This window comes from Macroventuria anomochaeta (assembly GCF_010093625.1).
Source record: "Macroventuria anomochaeta strain CBS 525.71 unplaced genomic scaffold BU25scaffold_5, whole genome shotgun sequence".
NCBI classification, from domain to species: Eukaryota; Fungi; Ascomycota; class Dothideomycetes; order Pleosporales; family Didymellaceae; genus Macroventuria; species Macroventuria anomochaeta.
The window spans coordinates 649,507-667,134 of NW_022985366.1; the positions used below are offsets into that span (position 1 = coordinate 649,507).

At 54.9% G+C, this 17,628-nt stretch overlaps 5 protein-coding genes across 5 annotated transcripts; 2 read left to right on the forward strand and 3 right to left on the reverse strand.

Moving 5' to 3' along the window:
- The first annotated feature begins 346 nt into the window (after positions 1–346).
- BU25DRAFT_225835 (uncharacterized protein) lies at positions 347–5,329 on the forward strand. Its single transcript, XM_033701366.1, has one exon. The coding sequence runs from the start codon at positions 439–441 to the stop codon at positions 5,167–5,169; it is 4,731 nt and encodes a 1,576-aa protein (XP_033565381.1). The 5' UTR covers positions 347–438; the 3' UTR covers positions 5,170–5,329.
- A 1,645-nt stretch (positions 5,330–6,974) lies between these two features.
- BU25DRAFT_386162 (MCM-domain-containing protein) lies at positions 6,975–10,096 on the reverse strand. The gene is made up of 3 exons (XM_033704388.1): positions 9,768–10,096; positions 7,270–9,718; positions 6,975–7,217 (listed from the first exon to the last, which is right to left on the reverse strand). The coding sequence occupies exons 1-3, from the start codon at positions 10,058–10,060 to the stop codon at positions 7,098–7,100; spliced, it is 2,862 nt and encodes a 953-aa protein (XP_033565382.1). The 5' UTR covers positions 10,061–10,096; the 3' UTR covers positions 6,975–7,097.
- Positions 10,097–10,317: 221 nt separating this feature from the next.
- Positions 10,318–14,039, reverse strand: BU25DRAFT_437721 (uncharacterized protein). Its single transcript, XM_033709019.1, has 2 exons — positions 13,704–14,039; positions 10,318–12,889 (listed from the first exon to the last, which is right to left on the reverse strand). The coding sequence occupies exons 1-2, from the start codon at positions 13,783–13,785 to the stop codon at positions 10,506–10,508; spliced, it is 2,466 nt and encodes an 821-aa protein (XP_033565383.1). The 5' UTR covers positions 13,786–14,039; the 3' UTR covers positions 10,318–10,505.
- Positions 14,040–14,214: 175 nt separating this feature from the next.
- BU25DRAFT_407724 (UDP-glucose 4-epimerase) lies at positions 14,215–15,694 on the forward strand. The gene is made up of 3 exons (XM_033705623.1): positions 14,215–14,383; positions 14,443–14,677; positions 14,728–15,694. Exons 1-3 carry the CDS (start codon positions 14,355–14,357, stop codon positions 15,583–15,585), a joined length of 1,122 nt encoding a protein of 373 aa, XP_033565384.1. The 5' UTR covers positions 14,215–14,354; the 3' UTR covers positions 15,586–15,694.
- Positions 15,675–17,547, reverse strand: BU25DRAFT_386171 (nucleic acid-binding protein). The gene is made up of 2 exons (XM_033704389.1): positions 16,578–17,547; positions 15,675–16,524 (listed from the first exon to the last, which is right to left on the reverse strand). Exons 1-2 carry the CDS (start codon positions 17,351–17,353, stop codon positions 15,903–15,905), a joined length of 1,398 nt encoding a protein of 465 aa, XP_033565385.1. The 5' UTR covers positions 17,354–17,547; the 3' UTR covers positions 15,675–15,902.
- Positions 17,548–17,628: the final 81 nt, after the last annotated feature.

A 17,628-nucleotide genomic window follows, 5' to 3' on the forward strand; every position in this document is an offset into this window, starting at 1 on the left:
CAGCGCTGCACGCTGCACGCTGCAAGGGCGGGCATGCTCGCTGCCCCAAAAATACACGGGGTCCCCGGCGCTGTCCCAGGCTTCCCAGCGCTGTCCCACGCTGCTGCTGCTGTGCGCTGCACCGTCTGGCGCTAGTCGCCGCCTGTTTTGGAGGGTGTCGAGTGCAGCTTTGGCGTTGCAGCCAGCCACCGTTTTGTGCCTTGTTTACTGCCCGTTGACAGGCGAACACCTGCAAATCGCATCTGTTCAACATCAACACCCACACACGCGCCGATCGCTCCTTCTGTCCTGCATGGCCTAGCAGCCTCCCCACTCTCCTTTCCACCACGTCGCCTTCACTGCGCGATGCCAATGCGGCTGCATCTTCATCTTCCCACCTCGTAATATCCCACCTCCGTCACTCGTTCCGGCGCATCGGCGGCACATACGCTCGCAGCCATGGGCGTCGTCATCAACCAGGAGCCCGCGGCCCTCCCCGCTGCCGACCTGTCCCTGTTCCACACCACAGACGAGCTGCTCTCCAACTCGCCGGTACTGATCTTCTATGGGCCGACTTCGACCTCCGCACAAACGACAAACTCGCGCATCCAGACCCACGTGTTTACCACAGCCGGCCTCTCGAGCTACGCACGCCTTATCATATCGCCCACCGCGTCTTTCTACAATGCCGTCTCGTGTCTGCCGCGAGAAGAGCAGGGCGACGAGATATGTCGCGGCCTGGCCTTCAGTCTCTACAAGTACTTCGTCGAGCTGCCCGCAGAGGTGAAGAATGCGTGGGAGAGGCGCTACAGCACCAGGGCCAACATGCACATGGCGCCTGCGCTGTTCACTGAGCAGCACGCTGCCATCGTTGCCGCCAAGATGGTCAAGGTCGAGAACGTAGAAGAAGTCATTGTGGACGTGCGCCATGCGCTTGGAGAGCAGACCCTCTCGTGGGTGGACATGGATGTCGTCTTACCGCGAGGAAGCATACACAAGGTGGACACACGCGAGTCTGCTCAGTTCGACGAGCCAGAAGACGACGCCCTTGAGCAACAGTACGGATCGTATGCGCCAGTGATCAGACTCTTTGGAGAGTCTACCTTCCTCCCCACATCACGTCTCCGCAGAGCACCTTCCAAAGCCAATCAACTCAGCCGGTCGCAGTCTTTCTCGAGGAAGCAGAAGGAGTCACTCCGCCGCGAAATGTGTGAGCTGTTGGACACGGAGGAGAGCTACGTCAGCAAAGTTCACGACCTGGTCAACAATGTGGCAGTCGAGTTTCGTGACAAGGCCAAGCACAGGTCGTCTTCGAGCACTAGTCCAAACGAGCAGACCCTGCAAGGCTTGTTCCCTCCCAGCCTGGACAAGATTCTCGAGGTCAACTCGAACTTTTTGGAGGAATTGCGAGTAATCCTGGAAGAGACGGAGAATGGCGCAATTCAAGACATCGAAGAGTCTACAGATGACGTCTTCATCGCCCCGCTGCGAGGTCAAAAAGATCCACCAGACGTTACCGGAGCCGCAAGGGTTGCAAAAGCACTCGTGGCATGGTTCCCAAAGTTTGGCGACTGCTACACTGACTACATGGTTGCACATGGTGACTTCTCGCAATTGCTGAAAGCTTTCACCAAAGAGCCTGCCTCCAGCTTCTCGAAGAGGGTCTACGAGACCGGCGAACAGCGACTGACATCATTGCTCATCGAGCCTGTGCAACGCCTGCCGCGCTACAGCCTCTACATTGACCAGATTGTCAAGCAGCTGCCAGTTCGGCATCCGGCGATCAAGACATTCCTCAAGGCTAGAGACATCATCTCCGAAATCTGCTCAAGAGAAGGTTCGACAGCGCAGCAAATGAAGGTTTCCGATCGTTTACGCAAGACGGTGCAGCAGTGGCCATCATCGTTCAGACCTCAAGGAAGACTGATCACAGCCATCGATGTCGTAGAACTCGCACCACCCTACCACGGAGAGCTCAGTGGCCCTGCCACCTCACCAGGAATCTTTGTTCTCTTCTCGGACTTCCTCGTGATACTGCACAAGCCAAGTGATTGCAGGGTAACTGCACGTAGCCTGATGGCCGATCTGGACAGCCCCAGACTCAACGAGTCTTCTGATGACTCTGAGCTTGTCTACCATCAGCATCTGAGATTATGCGATGTCTTTGCCAGCGAGCACGCAGAATCCAGCATTGTCCAACTGCTGTCTCCAAGTCCACGCACGATCCAAATGGGACGGCCGTTGACTCCAGATCGCCAGAATATCGGTATCCGTATGTACTACGTGCAAGGAGCATATGAGGGCCGAGCACAAAGGGTCATCGAAGATATCACCAAAGCCAGAATCGAAGGACGATTTGCAGAGGCTGAACGGGAGAGCTACAAGTGGGAGGTGCGAAGCCGACCTGGCGACCTCAGCCTGTTCTCGTCCATCACTGAAGAGACGGGAGGTGCGCCACCTGAGGGCCGCAAAGAACCTGCGAAGATACAGATCCTGGTCGAGGCACCTAAATTCTCACAGCCAATTGAAGTAGGCTACGATGGTATCGAAGTGGTCGTCAAGATCACTATTCTTGACAACGGATTTTACCTTATGGATATCAGTGGACCCAACGGCTACCTTGCACGGGACAAGCTCACCAAGGTCGAGTTCTTGCCTGTGCTGACAAAACGACTCGCCAACTACTTCCAGCAGCGCAACAACATCAAGAACCCAGTCTTATCTGAGGCCTACCTCTACCAGAACCAGCTGATTCTCCAGTCGCTGAATCTTCGACTCACAGATGTGGAAGAATGGAGAGAGATGAAGAGCCGACCTGCTTCGCCGGTCAAGATGCTTAGCAACATCTTTGGCGCAAGTGTCAGCAGGGACGGTGGTGGACGGAAGCTGCAGCGCAATGTGCACACTCTGGGAGATATTCCTCGCATGGCGCCTCCCCTTCAACTCGTGCCAACGCGCACCCAGAGTCGCGACGGCCCCAGCTCACGGCCGACCTCGTCAAGGAGTGCTGTCTTCGACGAATTGCAACCAGTCGACTCGCTCTCAAAGCTAGAAGACTCTTTAGCGAATATCACAATGGCTTTGTCAGCTCGCAAGGGCAACATCGTTGGCCGGTCAGTCCGCGCCAGAGTTGTTGCAGACGAGCTTGTGGTTAATGAACTCTACAACTCGCTCCTGGAATCGCCTTCGAATCTCGACCTCGCCTCGCAGTCTTCTGTTGACGTACTTTTCGCTGTGTTCGACAAATTCCTCAATGTTGCTTGGAAGGAGAGGATGGGTCCAGTGCTGTCACACGCGACTTTCGTATCATTGCAGATGCGATCAGACAGCATGTACCCTGGTGAATTCGAGGAATATTTCCGCGCGACATTCAACAACCTCGCGCCTCAAAACCAACGGGCGACACGAGTCATCATCCAGCTTCTGGCAGAACTGCTCGATGGCACCAGCAACGATGGAGACCGTGGTATATTAACAGCTGCGTTTGCCGAGATGATGGTACCTGCAGGAAACGCAAACGACTTCATATCGTTGGTAGATCGTCTCGTACAAGACATAGACGCACTCTTCCCCGCCGAGACCCCTGGCACCGCAACACCGAACTACGGATCCATGGACGCAAAGGGTCGCCATAACGCTGGCGGCTCTATCAACTCGAACACTTCCCTGAGGCGCCGATTTGGCTTTGGAAACCTGTCGAGGGAGAACAGCAAGTCCGAAAACGAATCCAAAGTCAGCTCACTTTGGCGGTCTTTGAGCAAGAACAGCCACAGCCAGGAAAACTTCTCAGCCAGTGTGTCGAAAGCTGGAACTCAGTCAGTTGGCCGCTCCAATTCTATAGATGCTGGCCGCCACTCGCCTAAGCGTCCATCATCACGCGATCGCCCGACTGTCCTCGGCGCTTTCCAATATGAGAGTGGGAGCCAGACTAATCGCTCTTTCTTGGGGACCATTGGCGAGGTACCACCTTCCAAACTTGCCGTCCCTACCCAGCCTCGCAAGAAGCGTCGTTCTTCATTGAGCGACCTTAAAGAACTGCAATTTGCTGACAATGCACCCGCGTGGTCCTCACAGACTCCTCGCCGGCCTGACTCTACATTGCCAAAGAATCGAGAGACACGAGAGACACGAGATACACGAGAGACTCGAGGCAGCATCTCGCCCCCTCGGACGCCTTTGCGTACCACCGTATCTTCTCACAAGCACACGTCATCTATCCCAGCTCCGATGCGGTTAGGCTCACCGATGCGAAAAGAGAATGAGCCTGCCCCGCCGCTTGCACGACGGGGTAGTGTTCAACCTGAGTCGCGACCTGTCCAAGCCTTCACTCGCAGGGGCAGCGTACAACCTACGCCAGCGCCAGCTACACCTAGGCGAGAGAGTAAAGACGAGATCACGATCAAGTCTTTCGCACAATCAACGTCAACACACTCCAGGAGACGTAACGAATCGATCACTAGTATACCCACTCTTAGGCCCATGTCTGGCTCCATTGCCGGTCTGTCAGAACGTCCAGGCTCTGGGAACCCCGTTAGGTTACCTCCTTCCACACCCCGTTCTCCTATCAAAGCTGTTGCACCCTCAGCAAGTGTTAATGGCAGTGTCACCGGTACTGGCTCGACAGGCACGCCACGCAGACTTCGTATGCAGTCTCCACAGAAGCTACGCGAGCGACTCCAAACGCAACAAAAGGACATCGAGAGCGCATCGCATGACCTGCAGACTGTTTTGAACGATATTGGCAACGAGCTGAATGCTAAGAGCACTCCGCGTCTTCACCCTCAGACTTCTGCTCCTTCCCTGGGATCGGGCACGCCCGCCAAAGCACAGTCTATGACACTAGAAGCTCGGATAGCTGCTCTAGAGAAACAGGCCAAAGCCACCCTCGAAGCTCTCTCAACTCGCGCTGCTACCATTTCGTCAGATGTCACGACTTCTCTGCAAGTGTCTGAAGCGCGCGTCAAGCAGCTTGATCAGCTCTACCGCGACTCCAATGCCGAGAACGAGGCACTGTATGCACGCTTCAACGAAGAGCTGGAGAAGGTGACCAGCAGTGCGCGCAGAGGCAAGATTGGTGAAGAAGTTGATCGCCGACTCAGGGCTAGTGAGGAAGAGGCTGCGAGGTTGAGAAAGGAGAACGCGAGGCTGAAGAGGGAGGTTGCGGGATTGAAAGCGCAGATCAGGGAGTGAGTGAGTTGCACTCACTGCTCACACTGATCCTCCTTCCTTCAAGTTGTCGTGCCACGAAGGCGAGCTTCATTGACGCAGCGCAGTTGGCTTCCGTTCATCAGCTTGTTTGCGGTGCAATTCGTTCCTGATTTTCAAATTCCTCTCACTTCAACCGTTCGCGCATTCGCAACGAACATCCAGCTGGCGTGGCGTCACATCACAAACGCTTTCATTCTGGTCTTTCGCTACGTTAAGACCATTCTCTTGCTTCTGCTCAGCCCATTGTTGGTGTTGCTTGGTCGACGTCGCATTGGAAGGAGCAGCATTGGATGGAGTATTCATGGACGGAGGAGCATTGGTCACGAAGCATGAGCAGACGCTCGCCTCAAGGGTCACTTTTATCATTGCAGGAGTTCTAACATGCGGGATCCGGGCATTATACCATTTGCATATTTATCAGAAACAGTTCATCAAAGGTCGACACCGGTCCCAAGTGTTGCTTGCTGTCGTGAGGTGCCAGTTCTGATTTCAAGCACAAACTTCGAGCCCATTGTGCCAGTACGCAGTCCATCGAAGAGCTGTACGAACGTATGTAGCGGTGTCGTTCAGGGCAGTGGATTCTGTCATGAGGTTGCACTTGCTCACGAGCACCTTTGGAATTACTGGCTGTGCCTGCCTTCAGGACGTCATGACAAAAAAGCCGCTAACAATTACCAGAACGGACTGGGGCGCTCTGCCGCCTAATACATCCAGCCCCCAGTCTCCTTGGTTTAATACCGCTCCGCATACACATCAAAACCTTCCAAATTACTTCTTATTCCAGGCCAGTACGGTTGAAGTGCTCGAATTGTGCCAGGGTACACCAGACCTGCAACAGCTTCCACTTGATTTACGCCTGACAGATCTTCGCTCGTGTAACGCGTTGTGACAGTACGGGGAGCTTCTCACTTGGATGCTCGCAACAACTGCACGCCGAGAGTCTTGCAGGTAGCCGTGCGTATTGCTCGTCACTAGCCCGTCATCCGCTCCTGCTTACAGTTCATCTCTCCAAAACACTGGATGAACCCTTTGACTTCATGAGGGTTTCTCTACAGAACAACCCGATACCCGAAAACTTTGGCGACCACGTACGCCAGCTGACCGTATCCATACAGAAGCGCTCGCCATATAAGTCAAGCAAGTGGATCTTCGATAAATTGAGCTATCTTGCTGCATCCAGTATCACTCTTGACTGCATTCGTCACCGTAAAAGGTACGGTAAGGTAGCACTTCCTTGGCCCAGACCTCCATCAATCCAATCCGTAGAGATTGATATTGGTAGGTGTTGCAGTGATATACCATTGTTTGAGGGTAGTTGGGAAGTATGGAATGCTATATATCCGACAGCTCTTGAGAATGTTGAGGTAGGTTGTGGATGTTGTGTGTGAACATCCGAGCAGTGACCATGCGTTCAATATGTAGACTTCACAGCTATACACATGGTGACTATTGTGCCTGCTAAAGGCTAGCAATTCGACCATGCAGCACCCACATTCCTTCAGCCTTCCCAGTCGGCGCCTACGAAATGCTCTATCTCGTCCACCATCCTAGCGGCAACGTTGTGATTCGCAACAACAATACCTTGATCGTGCTTCAACACCAGAACAGTGGCCGGCTCACCGCAACATCACTTGATGAAGTGCATATGCGGCTCCATACTTGCTGGTTTCAGCCCTACAATCGCGCTGGTGCCACCATACGGACAGTCTGGGACGGCAGCTATGACGTTGCTTGACTGAAGGACCACAACGCAAGGCTGACCGGGTTGCCTGAAGCGAATTGGGTATAACATTGTGACAAAATCTACCTTCGCAGATCTGAACGCCAGCTCCAGACCATAATCAAACGCCCAGTATACTTCATGCTTATCATCTGTATCGTCCACTCATGTATACACCGGCCCGACGTACTCAAACGATGTCCTCAACCGGGCAGTTGGGGTGTAGCACATACACAACCTTGCCGCCTGCCTCAGACTGGCCCTGCTCATCTGCAAGACCCTCACCCCGGATCAACATGAGGTATTGTTCCTGTCACAGCAGTTAGCACAAAATCGAAATACAAGTGAGCATCGTAACATACCTTGACAATCTTCTTCAACACCTTCTTAGCCAACACCCTCTCCGCCTCAAGATCCTCCTGCGTCTCTATCTCATTCTCCCTTTGCTCCAGGTACCAAACCAGTAACTCCTCCTCCTCAACACCATCCTGCGTCTCCTCCTGATCCTCGTTGACCCTTTTGACAAACATGTTCCGCATCGCGACGTACTTGTCGTGCGTGATCTTTGTCTTCTCGCGCGGTGCCGGCGCGGGAGTTTCTGTGCGCGCGCGCTCGTCCATTGATGCGTCCCCGTCTTCGCCTTCGGCGACCGCGGCGGCGGCCAGAACGGCTTCGTCGTCTTCGTCTTCCATTTCTACGTCGTCTTTTTCGACGGAGATGATGGATTGGCGGAGGAGGTTGTACGCTTCTTTGACGAATTCGGGGGTGATGTCGCTGACGCAATTTGCCTTTGCAATAGCCTCAGACAGTCGGATCATGGACTCGAGTTGACGGACTGTGATGCGGTAGCTGTTGCGTCCGATGCCGCCCTGAGCATCGTCGGCACGAAGCTCCTTGTACTTCTCGACCAGCGTCTCGCGCGCTTCGTCTGTAAATTCGGGGCGGAAGGTCTTTGCGAAGCGGATGTATCGCTGCAACTGCTCTGTTGAGAATTCGGGTTGGACGAATTCATCGCGATCTTTGTGAATACCGACGATGTGTTCGGCGAGGTGGCGGTCGACGGCTTCGTCGCACTCGTCGAGGACGACGAAGAAGAGATCGAAACGGGACATGATGGGCGCCGACATGTTAACGTTGGCACGGAGTGTGGTCTTGCGGTTGTAGCGTCCGCCGACGGGGTTGGCAGCCGCGAGAATTGAGGTGCGGGCGTTCAGGGTGGCTTGAATACCGGCTTTGGCGATGGAGATGGTTTGCTGTTCCATAGCTTCGTGGATGGCGACTTGATCGGCAATATCCATCTTGTCGAACTCGTCAATGGCGCAAATGCCATTGTCTGCAAGCATGAGAGCTCCGGCTTCAATTGTGAACTCGCCAGTCTCCTCATCCTTGACTACCGCAGCTGTCAGACCTGCAGCTGATGAAGCTTTGCCAGATGTGTAGACGGCGCGAGGCAAGAAGCTGCAGATGTACTTCAAGAACTGTGACTTCGATGTTGAGGGATCGCCAACGATACAAATGTTGATGTCTCCACGCAGAGCCATGCCCTCAGGCGTTTCCTTGGATACACCGCTCATCAGCTGAAGGAGGATACCCTTCTTGATGACCTGGTGGCCGTAGACCATAGGAGCGATCGAGTCAACCAGGCGCATGAAGATGTTGGGCTTGTGCACCATGTCTTTCAAATCCTGGATTTCTGCCGCTGTAAGAGTAGCAAGGTACTCTTCCTGTGCTTCCTCCCCAGAAGTCGCGTTCGACTCGATCTGACCTTGGTGTAGAGATGCAAGAATGTTGCCGGCTTGGCCATTGAGGTGGTGGTTCGATGACTGCCCAGGTGTTGTGTGGTCGGGCGAAATCATGCAAGCGAGGAAGGACATTCGGTAGGTCAAATCGCGGACACCAAGCGCTTTGAGGCCGCTGACACCAGATCCACCAACATCGTTGCCTCGTGATGTATTCGACGTGTCCCTCATAGCCTGTGGTCGCACACCTGGTACGCGGAACTGACTAACATCTGGTATAACAATAGCGGTACCAGTGAAGATGCACTTCTCACCAGCCTTTGCGCGATCGACCATCTCTCCGCGCAAAATCACGTCCATTGTTCGAGGCATGCTACCCGTAGGGATTTCTGAGCTGTTCTCCTGGATTCGCACCTTCTGCCAATCCACAAACGTCGATTGTCTGATGTCCAATCGCCATCCCTCTCGGTTCATGCATGTAACATTCGGACATTGTGTCGGTTCGGTGTATTTGAACGTCTGTTCGATGTTCGGCACGACTGTGTTGCAGATCTCGCAGACGAAGGTTGCCATAGACAGCTCTGGCCGTACTTCAGATGTACGAGTAGCAGTACCTGAGATGGAAAGCAGGCTGCCAATGGAGGCGGTCCGTAGCTGACGGATGCGCGAAACGAGAGGCAGGTTGTAGAAAGCCAGAGTGAACAGCTTGTCTGTCTGCTGATTCGCAGTCTTCTCCTTCAAGCTGTCGTTCTGACTTGTCGCATTCTCGGCAAGTGAGGCCTCGGTGACCGAGGATGTCGACTCTGGCTGTCGGTGCTGGCGGAAGTATTGTGGCTCATACTTGGCGAGCAAGCTGTGAAGGGCGCGGATCATGTATGGCAGGAAGCGGTAGTATTCGCTGGCAATGGCTTGTGCCAAGATGCCATCCTCATGTTTCATAAGGTGTGTGTAATCGACGTAAAGGGTAGAAAGCTGGTAGAGCTTCATGCCTCGTATTTGCGCAACATAGTATTTGTCAGTCGTCGCAACGCTAGACACCGGTAGCACCGAAGATGAGGGTTCTTCTGTGTAGCTGCCATTGTGTCAGTATCGTTGCTCGCTGGCCTCACTGCTACACCCACTTCTCCAAGAACTCCTGGAAACGGAGCGACAGAGTCTCTCCGGTGACATCTACCACCTTGGGGATGTCTGTCCGGGGCGCATTGGGTCGTCTAGCGCCTCCCCTTGCGCCTACAACCTCGTCATCTGGAAAAGCCTCGACATCGCTGTTTGCGCCGTTGCTTTCTGAGGGAGGCCCACGAGGTCTTGCAGAAGAAGAGCGTATGCCAGAGTACCGTGGTGTAGGACCGCCAGCGGTGCTCGCTGGTGTCGCTGCGGCATCCGAATGCAGGGCAGCATCTAGAAGGGAAGACATAGTAGGTGGCTGTCGTGCTTGTGTCGTTGGTGGGTGGTGATGCGGGGTTTAGGGGACGACGCGTTTTCTCGCGCCCGCGTTCTGTCAGGGCAACCGCGTCTTGCGCTAGACCCAACTGGGGTTTAATTGATTTGGTCGGTTTCGAGACCAGTGCAACAAATGTCGGGATGAAGACCTTGAAGAATCTATGGATGCATTCTCTGATGTGATGATGCCAATGCGGCCTATTTAATATGGCTGAAGGTACACAGCCTGATGCAGGAGACATATGAGGAAGGGTATACAACTCAATCAAATCCCGCTCAACCCAAGCTCCAGTGTAAATGAGGATAAGAACATGCATCGCAAATGGCTACAACAGCCACAGCAACAAGAATGAATGTCAAAACGCCGGTGATGCGTCGCAATGCAATTGACCAAAGTCGAAATGAGGAGATGCTAGCATCTAGTCGTTGAGGGTAACGTCGTAGTGGGGTTTCTCCTCAGCATCGTCGCCATGTAGGCGCACACGGTAGATGCAGGTGTTCGGGGCTCCCCAGTTCGACGTAACTTGCACGACAACTCGGCTGGTGGGTACCGAAAGCTCGGCATCAAGATCGAATGTCTGCACGTGGTTGGAAGCGTGAATGTTGTACTTGAAGGCACCCAAGCAGACGTAGCCGAGTCCTCGCAGATCTCCTGGATCCAAACATTTGTTGTGGCTCTGAGCATAGTGGTGTTTGATCGGCTGATCGGTCTCTGCCCACAGCTCGATATTGCGTGGTGCGTTCTTGACGTCGCCCGTAGGCGACATGCTCATGGGAGCATGCTCAACAGTAACCTGCTTAGGATACACGTGACGGGGTAGGGAAACACCAAGTCGAGCGAACCCTTTCATCGGGTTTGGCGCCGCACACCAGCAATCACCAAACTCTTCCCATCTCGTGAGAGCAGCTTTGGGCGGATTTGCCCTCCGTGCCCTGCCAATGACCAGACCAGCAAGCAAAGTTGAACCATTATCGAACGTCGAGGAAGTGCGGCCAGGTTCTATGAGGGCGCCGAGGCCGATGGAGAAGTAGTTGGGTTTTTTCAAGTTGAGTTCGTAGTTGGCAACGAGATTGCTTTGCGCAAGAGACTGCAGGCGAATGGAGTCCAACAAGGTCTTACGCGACTCCGCTTGGATCAACGACTTCATCTGCGTTTCGTGTGTCTTCAAGGCTTCGAGGATTTTCCGGTCCACGTCGGTAGAGATGGTCTTGTAGTGTTCCTGGATGATCTTTATCAAGTCGTGACGGTGCACTATCTCCGGTCGAGCTGTTGACGTTCCAGCATCCACAGACTTGCTGTCGAGAGCCCGTACTTTCTGGCTGTTTGCCTTGAGGAAATCGATCCAGTTAGCGTCGTCACCCTTGGACTGCGCTTTACTCAGTAGTGCGTTCCAAAAATCGTCAGTAATCTCGCCACGACCATCCGGATGGCGACGAATAACCGTATATCTCGGCAGCTCTTCTTTGATGTTATCGATGGCTCCTTCCAGAACGTCGAACTTTCCTGCGTACTCCTGGTGATTCTTCCACATGCGCGACCACAAGAGGTGATCGTCATCGTTACCATCACTGTATAGCCAAGTAAGGAGGACTTTCGTTTCGTTGTACTTTCGTTCCCCAGGCATGATCCAATCTGCCAAGTCATACCATGCTGTCGAGATACGAGTGCCGACAGCGGTGTGCATGCCAACTTTGCGATTAGTATCTGAGAATGTAGCTGAGAACAGTGCGGAGAGAAGTAGAATGCCTGCAGCGGCTATCACGCCCCAGAATGCCTGTTTGACTAGCGGCAGCCATGGCCACTCTGGCTCATCCTCTGGAAGCTCACTGTGTGAGAAGTCCTCAGCTGGCTCGACTTGCCCGAGCCATTGCTTTACGACTTCTGGCCGGCTGGGCTGGGGTCGCGGGTGGACTTGTGGTCGGAGACGTAGTTCTGATTGTGGTTCTGGCTGTCGCCCAACCCGCGGCTGGGCATGTGGTTCGGCTCGCGGCTCGATTCGAGGTTCCTTTCGCACTTCCGGTCGCTGTGCAGGCCGGACTTCTGGCGGGGGTGCTGCTCTCGGCACGGCTGCAGCTGCCGGCCGCGGCCGTGGTGGGCCTTCTCGCTGTAACCTGGCACGCTCTTCCGCAAGAAGGTCGTCGATGGACTCGTCAATCGCCACTTTGTCGGGCGTGGCTTTGGTACTGGGTAGCACTCTGGTTGATTGGCCAACGAGACGCAAGGTGCTCCGAGGAACTGGAGTAGGTTGTTGTGACGAAGAGCGTAGGAATGAGCGACGTTGGGGTTCCTGTAGCATGCCGGCCTCGTGCTCCATACCAAAGGATTTGGACGTATTGCCAATCGAAAAGGCGAGATCGTCATCGCTGAACGGTGCGTCAGGTGTCTCGGAGAAAGTGAAGGGAGCTGGAACTCGTGGAGGGGAGGAACGTTCGTGTGCTGGCGATCTCCGCGCGGGGTTGCCGTTAAGTGCGCCGCTCATTCTTGCCTCATCTCCAAGCTCATCGGCACTGTCATCTTCTTCCGCCTCTTCTTCTTCTTCATCGTCGCGAGCGACAGCGTCACCTCTCTGATTCTGGAAGGCTTGCGCAAAACCGGTGGCGGAAATGGACAATTCCTCTGCTGCACCGACGCGACCACTGGCGCCATAGGCGTTCGACCGGCGAGCCTTGACTTTCGTGAGCGGTCCTTGTTTTCGTTGACGGGTACCTCCTGAGGTCATAGCCGTAACCACCGATTGCTCGATGACGGAACCAGCTTTCGAGCTCAACCGTCCGGAGCGACGCGGCGTGGGCCCGCCCAAGCCTATCGATTGCGACATGGTGAACTGTGAGAACTAGTGGTAGAAGATGTATACGGAAATAAAAACGTTTGAGTAGACGTTGTGGGCGTGGCTGTGTCATCGTAAGTTGGTGTTCTATGAAAAGGTTCGTGTGAGAGGGAGGATGAAAGGAAACGAGCCCCGGCGTCGAGAGTCGCAAAAGAGAAAATTGCACAAAAATAGCGGAGACTTGAGCGATAGCGACAAGAACGATAGACTTGACAATAGCAGGGAAAAGGGGAGGCTGTTGTTGGTGTTCACCTCGACTGTTTTGCGGTGAAGGTGAACGCTGTCTCTCGAAGTCGCACAAACTTACACCACTGTTACAGTCCGTCTGCTTCGGAAACAAACTGTATTGCAGAATGCACCGGATTTTCCTAAGCTCTTTTCTTGTTGGTCTTTCTTTGATGTTTGCGACGTTGTTGTGACGGATCCTTAAAGCGGCAGGGTTCCCAAACACGTGTAGCTGAGATCTTCCACGCGTCGCAAACCAGAAGCGCGAGGTCGACGTTGTTTATACTAGCTCGTTTCGTGTTCGGGACACTTTGCAATCATTATTTCCGGGCTGAACGCGACGTCGACAGAGCAAATTGTTGATGATGAAGATAGTTGTGAGGTGCGTTGTGAAGCTTGAGGTGTGCGCGCAGGGTTAGGCCCCATCGTCTTGACCGGATGTGGTAGTTTGCGCCCGTGCACTCCAGCGAACAACGACATTAATGCGCAGCGACAACAAAGAGAAACAGCAAGAAGAATAGCTCAGCAAGCTGTTGTTGTTGATGCTCCTCAATTCTGACGTACTACCTTGAGTCGTGAGATCCATGGGCGATGATGGGTGAGTTGATGTCGCACCTTCCTCAATGCGGAACAAGGACCCTGACATGCCGGAGCTTAATTTCAACCTCTTTTCGCGTGTACCTGCAGCGTGAAGTCCTTCAAGGTAACGCGAGAAGTATTGATCATGTCATAAGAGCGGCGACCGCAACGGCTGTGACTGCTGTATACAGCAAAGGAAGAGACTGGCGAAACAACGCGGTGAGTGTTGCAACCATGAGGAAAGGATCGAGTTGCCCTTGTTGTCGAGAACACTGCTTGTGTACGCTGTTACCGCGGTCTAGATTGTTAAGCGGATGCCTTGGCTGCCAACCCTGTGGTTGAGTCAGGATCAAAGGCAAAAACACGAGTAACATGATCAATCGTTGACTGGATTGTTGATGCATGGATGCTCGAGTAGGTGAGAGGAGTCCGTGCACGAGACCCACGCTTGCCATAAGAAGTGATCTATCCGCAACATTGCCGCGTGTACGGTTGGGTTGCACCCATCAGTGTGCTCGTAACTTTTTATAACTCTACCGCCTCTCAACTGCTCCCAACACCACACACCAAACCTCAGCTCCCTCTCCTCTCCTCTCCAATCTTCCAGAACACAGATCCTTCACGCCAAAAATCATAATGGCTTCGAGATCTGTCCTTGTCACCGGGTACAGCTACCCCTCCACCCCCACATGTTACCATATGACATATTGCTAACTACTCGCAGTGGCACTGGCTACATTGGCTCATTCACAGCTCTCGCTCTCCTCGAGGCTGGCTACAAGGTCGTCATTGTGGACAACCTCTACAACTCCTCGAAGGAAGTCATCAACCGCATTGAGCTTATCTGCGGCAAGAGGCCAGAGTTCTATCAGCTTGACATCCAGGATGAGGCCGCACTCGACAAGGTCTTCAAGGAGCACCCAGACATTGACAACGTTATCCACTTCGCTGCGCTGAAGGTCCGCATGAGACACACCCTAGCCTCATTTGCATGCTGACACACCTCCAGGCTGTCGGCGAGTCTGGCGAGATCCCCCTCACATACTACCGCGTCAATGTCGGCGGCTCGATCTCCCTCCTCTCCGCCATGGAGAAGAACAACGTCACAAACATCGTCTTCTCCTCCTCAGCAACCGTCTACGGCGACGCCACACGCTTCGAGAATATGATCCCCATCCCCGAACACTGCCCCATCGGCCCGACCAACACCTACGGCCGCACAAAATCCACCATCGAGAGCGTCATCACCGACCAAATCGAAGCGAAGCGCAACAACGCAAAGAAGGCGGGCAAGGAAGACGAGGGCAAGAAATGGAACGCCGCTTTGCTGCGCTACTTCAACCCCGCTGGCGCCCACCCCAGCGGCATCATGGGCGAGAACCCGCTCGGCGTGCCCTACAACCTGCTCCCTCTGCTCGCCCAAGTCGCAATCGGCAAGCGTGAGAAGCTCCTCGTCTTCGGCGACGACTACAAGTCCAAGGACGGCACCGCCATCCGCGACTACATCCACGTCCTCGACCTGGCGCGCGGCCACCTGCAGGCACTGAACTACCTGCGCGAGCAGCAGCCGGGCGTCAAGGCGTGGAACCTGGGCACCGGCAAGGGTTCAACAGTCTTCGAGATGATCAAGGCGTTCAGCACGGTTGTCGGGCGCGATCTCAACTACGAGGTGCAGGGCAGGAGGCAGGGCGATGTCTTGGATCTGACGGCCAATGCGACGCTAGCGAATAAGGAGTTGGGGTGGACGACGGAGTTTACGCTCGAGGATGCGTGTGCGGATCTGTGGAAGTGGACGAAGAATAACCCCGAGGGGTATGAGCAGGCGCCGCCGAAGGAATTTGTGGAGGCGCTGAAGAAGAAGGCGTAAAGGGGAGATGAGGCCTGGGTTTAGAGCGTTGCAAAATGGATTGTTGAGCAGGTATATATCATCGCAGGCGCTGGTACATTACATCATATAGACTTATCAAAACCATTGACATCATCACGTCTTGATACACTGGTCTTTGGTCGTGATGACAGTCCAGACTAATGCCCCGATTGAATGATCTTGGCAAACATTGACGATAGGTGTCTTGACTATACTCCATTGCCGCGCGGCGAATGCGTCTGTCCCACAGTGCTTCGGTCCGCTTTTGTGTCTACGATCTGTCTTCGGTCCTCACCCACACTCTCGAGCCATATCCTTTATCGCACAACAGCGTCCTTGAGTGTCGGGACACTGCACAATCCCGCCGCCGTCTTGAGCTTCGCAACACCCGTCTTCTTCTCTGCGCCCTCACCGCTCAACTGCGGCACCTCCTCGACATTGAACCCAACTTCAAGACCATCTGTGGTCGTAAAGCCTGGCTGAATAGTCTCCCAAACCTTCTTCTTCGGATTCAGCACGCCCTCCGGCTCGCCCTCCCACCCCTCAAAAAACACCCTATCACCCGCCTTACTCTCCTTGGGTGGATCGACCAACTCCACCGGGCCCTTGTGCGCATCCTCACCCTCCTTGACCCGCGGGCTGGCGGCGAGCACCATGGCGCAGCTCTTGACGCCGCGCATAGTGACGGGCTTGAGATTGCAGACCGCGACGATCTTGCGGTTCTGCATCTCGGCGAGCGGGATCAGGCCGTTGAGACCGCTGCACACCGTGCGCACGATCTGGCCTTCGTACTCGGAGGTGTTTTCGGTGCCGGGAGCGTCGCCGCAGGCGATGGTTGATACAAACAGAGAGTCGGCGTTGGGGTGCGTTTCGGCTTTGAGGATGTGGCCGACGCGCAGGTCGATGAGGGCGGGGGAGAGGGGTTTCTCGACTGGTGCTCTGTAGAGTAATCAGTGGTTGGACAGGCCGCGGTGGACGTGTTGGTGACTTACGGCTTCTGGGGCTTGGGCTCCTTCTTCTTCTTCTCTTTCTTCTGGGTTGGTGCACCCTCAGGTGCGCCCTTCTTGCCTTCTGTAGGGGTTGTGGGGTTTGTGGGCTTGCCGGCGACTGTGCCTGCGACGGCGTCTCCGGCTGCTTGTGCGAGGTCCTTGGCCTTCTCCTTCTTGCTCTTCTTGCCCTCGGCGCCCTGCTCGCCGGTCAGGGTTGTGGGCGTAGCGCCGTTGCCGGCAGCAGCGGCGGCGGCAGCAGCGGCCTCCTTCTCCTTCTTCTTGCGCTCCTTCTCGGCCTTGGCGTCGACGGGCTTGATCTTGAAGATGACGTTGTCCAGCTCGACGTTGACCTTGTCGTCCAGCTTCAGGCCGAAGATGGGCGAGTTCTGGACGAAGTCGACATGGCGGACGATGTGGTGGTAGCCCTGCTCGCCAGTCCTCTCCTCAGCAGTCCACTTCGAGACCACAGGGGCGAGCTTCTGGTAGAGGGCGATGTCTGCTACGGAGGGCTTTGCGCCGAGGACGGTGGTCCGGCTGGCGAGGTGTGTGTTCAGCGACGACAGACGCTCCGAGGACTTGGCGGCATCATCGGACGACGAGGCAATGTGCGAGGCAGAGGCGAGCCATTGGCTGATCTCCTGCTTCTCGGCGTCGGAGTAGTTGGCCTCGGGGAAGAGGGCCTGGGAGGCCTTGACAGCGTCTGTCTCGTCGGCCGCGTTGTTCGGGGCGTGGGTCGTGAGGTAGGTGGCCAAGCTCTCGTCGAGGGTGGAGCTGGACATTGTGAAGGTGCGTTGGAAAAAGTTGACGGCGAGTGGTGTCCGCGGGGTAAAGAAGGCGGGCGCTGCGAGGGATGCGGCGGTTCGTGTGGCTCGAAAGGGGTGTCGAGCTGCAGTCGGGAGTGCTGCACGTCGTAAGCAGCGTATTCGGTGTGCGGACTGGCTGAGTCGTGTGCGCAGAAGTGGCAGAGCTGGTGAATGCATCGCGAGCTGAGTCAACCCAAAATTCGTGGGTCCACCTGCAGGCGGCGCGGGGCACGAGGCGGCGATGAACGAGC

Excerpts from the sequence above, each read along its gene's own strand:
- BU25DRAFT_225835 (XM_033701366.1), top strand. The coding sequence starts at position 439 with ATGGGCGTCGTCATCAACCAGGAGCCCGCGGCCCTCCCCGCTGCCGAC.
- BU25DRAFT_386162 (XM_033704388.1), bottom strand. The coding sequence starts at position 10,060 with ATGTCTTCCCTTCTAGATGCTGCCCTGCATTCGGATGCCGCAGCGACA. Across the intron at positions 9,719-9,767 it reads TTCCAGGAGTTCTTGGAGAA|CTACACAGAAGAACCCTCAT; the intron begins GTGGGTGTAGCA and ends ACACAATGGCAG. Across the intron at positions 7,218-7,269 it reads TGTTGAAGAAGATTGTCAAG|GAACAATACCTCATGTTGAT; the intron begins GTATGTTACGAT and ends CTGCTGTGACAG.
- BU25DRAFT_437721 (XM_033709019.1), bottom strand. The coding sequence starts at position 13,785 with ATGTCAGGGTCCTTGTTCCGCATTGAGGAAGGTGCGACATCAACTCAC. Across the intron at positions 12,890-13,703 it reads GGATCTCACGACTCAAGGTA|GCTTGGGCGGGCCCACGCCG; the intron begins GTACGTCAGAAT and ends CGCAATCGATAG.
- BU25DRAFT_407724 (XM_033705623.1), top strand. The coding sequence starts at position 14,355 with ATGGCTTCGAGATCTGTCCTTGTCACCGG. Across the intron at positions 14,384-14,442 it reads AGATCTGTCCTTGTCACCGG|TGGCACTGGCTACATTGGCT; the intron begins GTACAGCTACCC and ends AACTACTCGCAG. Across the intron at positions 14,678-14,727 it reads TCCACTTCGCTGCGCTGAAG|GCTGTCGGCGAGTCTGGCGA; the intron begins GTCCGCATGAGA and ends ACACACCTCCAG.
- BU25DRAFT_386171 (XM_033704389.1), bottom strand. The coding sequence starts at position 17,353 with ATGTCCAGCTCCACCCTCGACGAGAGCTTGGCCACCTACCTCACGACC. Across the intron at positions 16,525-16,577 it reads GAGCCCAAGCCCCAGAAGCC|AGCACCAGTCGAGAAACCCC; the intron begins GTAAGTCACCAA and ends ATTACTCTACAG.